This window comes from Halictus rubicundus, unplaced genomic scaffold, assembly GCF_050948215.1.
Source record: "Halictus rubicundus isolate RS-2024b unplaced genomic scaffold, iyHalRubi1_principal scaffold0214, whole genome shotgun sequence".
Taxonomy (NCBI): Eukaryota; Metazoa; Arthropoda; class Insecta; order Hymenoptera; family Halictidae; genus Halictus; species Halictus rubicundus.
In genome coordinates this window covers 434,027-442,331 of record NW_027488755.1, presented here as the reverse complement: position 1 = coordinate 442,331, position 8,305 = coordinate 434,027, and the positions used below count along the sequence as shown (strand labels likewise).

Genomic DNA, 8,305 nt, shown 5'->3' with positions numbered 1-8,305 from the left:
AGTATTTACAAACTACGTGGCTACCAAAAATGAAAAAAGTTTCAGTACACGATTGTCCAATAAGAACAAACAATATATCAGAATCCTATAATAATATTGTTTCGTCAAAGTTAGGAAAAGGGAAAAAGAACGTATGGAAATTTTTGGGTAATTGTATTTTGTTTATATAAAATATTTGTATACTATTACGTATTTTCTCCTCTTCTCCTTCTCTATTACAGAATAAGAAAATGATCTGTTATTAAAGATAAATTAGTTCTTAACTTTACAGAACATTTGGAACAGCTACTAATGGACGAAGAAATTAAGGTCAAAAGATTAAGTACGGGACAATCGGTACGTCGTAAAAGCAATAACAAAACTATACTAAGGAACAATAAAATTGAAACATTACAGAAGCAGCTCGCTAATGGAAGGTTTGTAACACATAAATTTCTTAAACTGCATTTATTATAATTGTGTTCATAATTGTATTTATCACTTTTAGCTTTAATGATATTACAAAATATTTCTTTGGGCAGTTCCACTCTAAATTACATCGAACGTGTCTGTGGATTTTTATGAAATTTTGTAATATCTCGCTAGTCGTTCCTCGGCATTGTTTTACCTTTTCGAGTTATAAGGGTCAGAAGTTGAATATATATGTACTTCTTAAGAAAATATGAGCCTGCAGCATCAAACGGTCTTCTTAATGTTGTGCAAGTTTCAGGCAAGAGCATTAATAATTGTCAAAGTTACTACAGTTCAACGTTGCATATGACTTAGAGTTTAGTATATAGCCCATAGAAAAGTGTGTTGGTTTGACTCACAGTCAAGTCATGCGTAAAGTTGAAATTTGGTACCTTTGACAATCATTAATCTACCAGCTGGAAATGTGAAGACTATTCAGAAGAATCCTGTTAAAATTCTGCTCCTCAAGGTTATTTCAAATTTTGAAAAACAAAAATATTGTTTATAATAATTAAAAAGGACATAGCCGTATGTTACATTCTCTTGGTTAAACTTTATAACTTCACACACTTAATGTTGGTATTTCTAACATTTTTTCAGTTATAATATTTTAAAAATAGTATTCATCAAATTTCGACTTTCATAACTAAAAAAGGTTAAACTGTATCGACGAACAAGTAATGGAATTTTGTTTCCACTTGGAGTGGAATTGCCCATTTATATTGTAAGAATGTTTCCTTATAAAAGATGTTTATACGTAGCCTGGTGTTTAAATAGGTTAACTTTAAAGGAATACTTATTATCTTTTTATAAGGGCAACAAGATAATAATGTACGGGAATGAAGGTAAAGTATTGCAATTATTATTAATGTAGAAAGTTAAATTATGAAAAAGGTGCAAGTCAAAATATACAAAAATTAAGTGTGTTTCTTATTTTTCAATATTTCTCTCTATATTTCAATATTATTAATAAAATTATTGAAAACAATTTTTTTATTACACCACTTTCATAATTACTGGTAAATGTATCTCCAATAATAATTTTTTAAAGACTTTCCAGACACTTATTTTGACTGTGCTAACAATTCAGTGGTTGCAACTGTAGTTGAGGAAGGCCAAGAATCGCGAAATGAAATCGCCAATAAAACGCAATGTAGGTTAACACAAGGTATTGTAAATACATATAGACAAATGGTGACCTAGTTCCGATTGCGTTGCCCTTGAAATATGTTGTTAAGGTCAACATTTTGAACAACTCCTTCCTATACATATAATGCTAATGAATTCTCCGGGTGATTAGGTAAAGACAGGAATAATAACAGAATTGAGTTTCTCCTGTAAAAAGAGATTTTTAAAATTTTATTTTTCATGTTTTTATTTACAACTATTTACAAAGCTTACCTGTAAAAAGAGAAACGACATTAAATGTCAATTATTCCCTATGTCCTTTCCCTAATTACAATCTCTACAATTATTGTGAGTATTTGTTTTACTAACCTAATTACCAACGCGCAGTAAGTGCGCGGGATAAGTTCGGACTATGACCTTGACAACATATGAGAAGGTGAAGGTCATTGGAGCTGGGTCCCTCTTTGTCTATATTTACCGTTAGTAAGTACATTAAAGGGATACAAACATACATGGTCAAATTGTTTGTGTTTGTTTCTGCAGGTTCTCCAGAAATATGTTCTGAATGTGCTACTAATTCAATAAATTTAAGAACAGTTCGAAAAATACAAGTCCAAGTGAGGAAAAAACGTACGAAAAAAGTAATACAAGATAAAGGTACAATTTAAATTAAACCATCTGGACATACAATATGAGAAAATTGAAGGAATACTAAATATCGATGAGAACATTTACTTTATTGATTTTATCTCAACACTAATTGTAAACAATGCCTTTCTCTCTCACATAATATTAGACATAGCTTTGAGACACCGATTTGTCTTCCAATAGCATATATGTATATGTTGCAAATACTAATATGTAGATTTTCTACTTTTAGATTTTTTTAGAATAATTAAAATTACCCTTTTCTGTCGTATGGAGCTTACAAAATGTGAAGAATTACTTGTTTTGAGATAACTTTGCAAATAGAAGTATATCCTATTTTTTCATCGTCGTATCATATTTGAAATGAAAAGTAGGCCACAATTCAGTGTTCCTTGAATTTTTTTAATAGTATATTGTTAGAAATATTTAATTCTTATTCAATCAAAAGAAAAAATTCTTTTACAGTAAAAGAACTAGTCAACAAGAACATCGACCTTCGTCAGCCGCGTATAATTTTAGAAAAACTTCGAAATTAAAGTGTAGCAGATCTTTTTTATGTGTCGGGCTGAACAACTTTTTACACATCTGCCCATCGCTCGGACTTAGTTTCCGAGATAATTGCAAAAAACCATTGTTACATTTTAGGATCGCTAAAAGAGAGAGTGAATGGAAATTGGAAGAACTGGATGAATGAGAAACGGTTGAATTTGAAAGTAAGTGGAGTGGACTGTATAAATGTTGAAACTAGAACGTATGGATCTACTAATAAATAACTGTATTTCACTGGAAAATGATAGTCAGAAACAAATGTACACTGATGTTGAATAAAGATTAGATAAAGACTATTAACTAAATCGACTGTTAACTCGACGTTAACTAAATCTCGATCCTTCTGGCGTATCCTGAGTATAAAAATACTAAAGTATATTTGTCTAAAAACTTACCGTTGCTGAGATACTTGACTGTGTTCATTCCCTTAGATTCATTCTGGGACGTATTAGAGGATATGCTCACTACGTCAAATGTAAACATTATAAGGCTTCATGAAAACAGTCAAACATCTCAGCAACGATAAGTTATATATATATGTATCATGGAAGGCGCAGTGTCACATGTGTATTAAAATTATCATTACATGTGGGACATCTATTACACTCTAGTCGCATGATGCATATCATGCAGCATGCAAGATGACCACATGGAACGGAAACTTGTGTTGCTTTCTTAACAAAGCAGATTATGCAATACCCTTCTTTATGTTCTCTAATATCTTCTTTTCGATTATTATTATCATTACTGACTTGATTTTCCGTTTTATCATACCAAAATCTATCTTCAAGAATTTCATAAATGTCATCATCTAGAAAAATATAAATTGGATTGTTAATATATAGTATACAGGACGTCCCACTCAATTGTGATGAATTATATATTGAGAATCGTTAGTGCCACATTTTATAGAAAAGAAAATTAAATAGTGTGGGAAAGTCTAATTTCTCATAGACTTTTTCCATCCAATGATACATTTAGCAATTGTGGATGCACTTTTTTAAAATGGTATGTACTATTTATTTGTGACATTTTAAAGAACACAATTTGCATGTACTATATCAAAAAATAATATAATATGATGAGCGCGGTATTTAACCTTCCTCTATAGAATGAGCCCTCACCCAGCTCAAAATATGATCTTATAAGCTCAAACAACGACATGGCGCAGACTCATGTTTCGACCTAAAATCTCATAAGATTCCAGTTCCTTTCTAGTAAAAATCTGAAGGTATACTACCCCCTTATAGGTTCTACCTGGTTATAGTACACTTTGGCTCTATATAGGATACAGATATGTAAAGTCAAATAAATTACCGTCAATATGATTGCTGTCAAATTTGTCATGGAGATTTTGTGCACTTTGTATATTTACTATGCTGCTGTGTAAAATACATTGCTGGGGTTCGTTGAGATAATTTTCTACAAATATTAAACTTTATAAATTATTTTATATCAGGAAATAGCATTGAGTTCATAAAAACGCAACAAGTGAAAAATAAATTAATTCTTTTATGCTAACAAAAAAACATATGAAATTACCTGTAACTTTTGTGTCTTTTGTTTTCAGAGAACCCGATGATGTCAAAGCCGTATTTGGTAACGTTCTTCTATCTTTTTTATGCACTCGTTCTGCTAATAATATATATTATTTTGAATAATATGTCGTATTTATATTGCAGGTAGTACGTACTATATAATAAAGCAAATTTATTTACCTTTCTCCACCGGTCCATAACTTATATAAAAATAATTGATATCTTCAATCTCATCATTACTATCTTCATCTGTACAAGAAAAACATGTTAATTGTATGGAATATCTTCTATGCGAAGACATAAGATATATAAGCTACATACTTGCCAATGTGATAACTTTATTAATTTGAAAAGTTTTTTCATTATGAGTAAACATATTTAAAAATTCTTCTAAAGATAATCTAAAAATCATATACATTCAAATATAAAATACACATACATATATGTATATGGACAAATAGTAAACATGTTAGTAACAAATAGTAAACAGTTGGAACTAGAGAAAAAGACACATACCTTCCAGCATTATATTCTTCTTGAGCACTTGTTATTTCTTTTCTATGATTAATATTAGCATTTGTACGACGTCTTCGAGATGCTATACCATTTTGCAATCGACTCAAGTCAAGCTCTTGGTCAATAAGCAGATCTTTTACTTTTTCTAAAAATGTAATAACATTTAATTATATATAAACCTCTGTATATGTAGAATAACATAAAGAATAAATTAAGTATAGTCACTAAATTATAAATAAATTCATGCCACTTATCAAAAATTAATTTTATGTGTATAATAAACAATAAAAGTAAAAAATACTGTACCTAAAAATGCCCAAATATTAATATTTTGTTTCCCCAGTTTTTGACATGCAATGTTGTGAAATGATTCTGCAATATTATTCGTACGTACTGGACAATTGTGCACGCTGACTTGCGATGCTATGTTTAACCAAGTACATCTCATATAGGTCATAAACAAAAGAATACCCGGAAACTTGTTGGATGCAATATCTGCTTCCTTTTGAATAATTGACAAACCTTGTTCAAATTTTATAGCAGGTATTAAAGGCAAAGACATTGCCATATGTACAACAGTATGAGGAGCACTATTTAATCCAAGCTTACGCCACTTTCGAAGAACAGCCTACAATATATAAACAGAAAACTAGAATTGTGTTAATACAAGTAAATGTATTATAAATAGCATTACAAACCTGACAATAATGGAACCAGCAGCCATGCATATCTGCACTGGGAAATAACTTGCTTAAGGTTTTAACAGCTGCTGTTTCATAATCGCTCATTATAAACTTTATAGTGTTTGGCAAATTGGGTATTATATTAATTATTTTTTCCCATATGGCAGTATATAAAGTAGCTGTTCGTTTTTCGCATAGAATAAGTAGAGTAGCAATACCCTAAAAAAATCATCTCATAATATTGAACTCATTTTAATATATAAAACTAATGCAAATTATGTTTTACATTATCCATGTAGCGTATGTGAACTGTGTACAGCTGTACTATGTGGGGTTTCTTTGGTAAGACCTAAGAAAACAAATATTACATAACGTACTATGACATATACACATTTTGGACTTACGACATATATAGTTTTCAGATGAAATTATTGGACTTGATTTCAAAAATTGATTACTAACTAAGATATGATTCTGAACAACTTTACCATTCATTTACCAAAATGTTTAGTACGACTTTAGGTATTAGTTATTAATGAAAAACTGACCAATCAGGAACAATGCACAGAATAAATGTCAGCATTATAGATTCAAGAATATAATGTGGAATTTTTAAACTTAAAGATAACAAATGTAAAAATGTTTCAGTCAAACATACAATATAACTATTATAATAAATGTTATATCTAATGTTAAAGTATAAAAGGAGGATGTTATAGCAGATTTATAACGGTATTACTATACTTACTGCAAAAGTTCCATCTACGTACAATTCTGTAGATTTACTCAATGCTTCAACTAAAATGTCAGATGACAAAATTATTGCGTTTTCCCCTTTTTCTGACACTGCATAGTATACATTTAAGTATTCCAGAGGTTGATAATTTTGAATCATTTCATTTAAGAGTATAAACGTCTCTGGTATTCGTGGCCGACAATATGCTCTTTCCCTTTGTAATGTTGGTCTTAATTTTCGAAAAGAGCAATGTGCTCCAGCATCTGGGTACCTGCAATTATAAACAAATTTATGTCCATCTCAATAAAATTTTGAATAAAAAAATGTTTGAAAACATACTTTCTACAAACATCGTCGAATATTTGCTTTAATGGAAACGACGCGTCTCGACAAAGCTGAAGCATTTCGTGCTTCATTTTCTCTTGATCAATTGTATGCATTCGTTCCAAATGATTGTGATCGTGTAACAATTTAATACAACCATCACCGACGTCCATTATTGCCCCGCGACACCCCGTAGTACGGCGTGTATTACAGCGAAAAATATTTTTTGTGCTATTGTCTTTATTATACGTATAATTATTATATATGTAAATAAAGCTACCGACGGATTTTCCGGGAAGTTTTTCCATTTTTAAAACAGCACGTAACAGTGAAAGTAGCACAATATAAATGATACAAACCACTATAAGAGAATTGAATAGCAAATGAACATGTATGAAGTTACGAACAGAAGTATCTGAAACAAACGAAAGTTAACGACAAAACAAATGACTGCAGAGACCGTGTGTAAAGCTAGGATTGGTTCATTTATTTATTTATTACTTACTTCACTCATATATATTTTTTTATTCCGAAGTCTTTCACATGCACGAAAATAGAACATTTTCATCTAAATAATATACACCTAATTCTGTTTTTACACGATAGATATGTTCCCGAAGAATACGTATAAAAAAATGTACACGAATTTTCTTCGGGAACGTATCTATCGTGTAAACACAGAATTAGGTATATACAATTTTGCACTAATAAAGAGTAAATGATAGTAAAGATCTATTACACGACAATTGGGCATTTACGTTCTATATTCCAAACATAAGTGAGCATATAATAACAGAAAAACGAATAAGACTTGTACATTCTGTATGTATCTTTCATGTTTTCACAGATGCAGCATACTATCAGATTTGAATACAATTAAAATCCACAATATATAAATACATATAACAAATACACATATAAATACATATAAAAAGTTTTATAGAAAAATTAGTCAGTAATCAGATCAGAATAAAATATAAATTGAAAAAACTAGTGAAAAATTTTCTATCTAGTAGAAAATTGAGATCGCTATATATGAATAGATGTATTTTTTTTTTAATACTGGAGTTGTTAAGTTCAATAAGTATTAGCTCAGAAGCTATGAATTTTGTTTGAAATGCCTATATACTCAAAATAGTGTGCCGTGTAGTGAAACTATAACATAATGGTGTCACAAAAGCTAGGATAAGTTGCATTTAACAACACACTTTAAAATGACATGCAACATACAGTATTCTAGAACGAGGATATATTATAGATACATTGATGGAAAATATAATGATGAAAATTTTTTTCTCAATACACAGAGGCAGAGAATTTTATTTTCAGTATCTCAATAACAGGTTCTCAAATCCTTGGTAGTCCTCAGAGAATTTTATTTGACACAGATTGCGCCTGTAAAATATAATTAAAGAAATCACAAAGTATCATGTTCATTGCATTTGAACTAACTATTTACAGATAGAATTTACTTATCTCAAATATTTTAGTCAGATTTTAGCATCCAATTGGTATATATTCGGACTCCACCATAAATGTACAGAGTATACCGCTTGAAATTAGATTGATATTCTTAAATGCCTCCAAAATTACGCATATATATATATATATATATATATATATTCATTACACCATGAAGCATTCTGTACGAATGTCGAATCTTTTCAAAAGCGGCTCTTAGACCAAATATTATTACCATTTTGTACTTAAACAATGCAAGTTAAAAGTTCAAG

General features: G+C 30.0%; 1 protein-coding gene across 1 annotated transcript; it reads right to left on the bottom strand.

Moving 5' to 3' along the window:
• Positions 1-2,705: 2,705 nt before the first annotated feature.
• Positions 2,706-7,250, bottom strand: LOC143364021 (uncharacterized). Its single transcript, XM_076804542.1, has 11 exons — positions 6,588-7,250; positions 6,261-6,519; positions 5,799-5,861; positions 5,528-5,731; positions 5,136-5,457; positions 4,830-4,974; positions 4,635-4,714; positions 4,494-4,562; positions 4,318-4,410; positions 4,093-4,197; positions 2,706-3,586 (listed from the first exon to the last, which is right to left on the bottom strand). The coding sequence occupies exons 1-11, from the start codon at positions 6,878-6,880 to the stop codon at positions 3,318-3,320; spliced, it is 1,902 nt and encodes a 633-aa protein (XP_076660657.1). The 5' UTR covers positions 6,881-7,250; the 3' UTR covers positions 2,706-3,317.
• Positions 7,251-8,305: the final 1,055 nt, after the last annotated feature.

Bases quoted from the DNA above. Each gene is read 5' to 3' on its own strand.
- LOC143364021 (XM_076804542.1), bottom strand. From the start codon at position 6,880: ATGGAAAAACTTCCCGGAAAATCCGTCGGTAGCTTTATTTACATATAT. The intron at 5,458-5,527 runs GTTTGTAATGCT...TATATATTGTAG, and splicing joins GCTGGTTCCATTATTGTCAG to GCTGTTCTTCGAAAGTGGCG. The intron at 3,587-4,092 runs GTAATTTATTTG...ATATTTTTCTAG, and splicing joins TGACAGCAATCATATTGACG to ATGATGACATTTATGAAATT.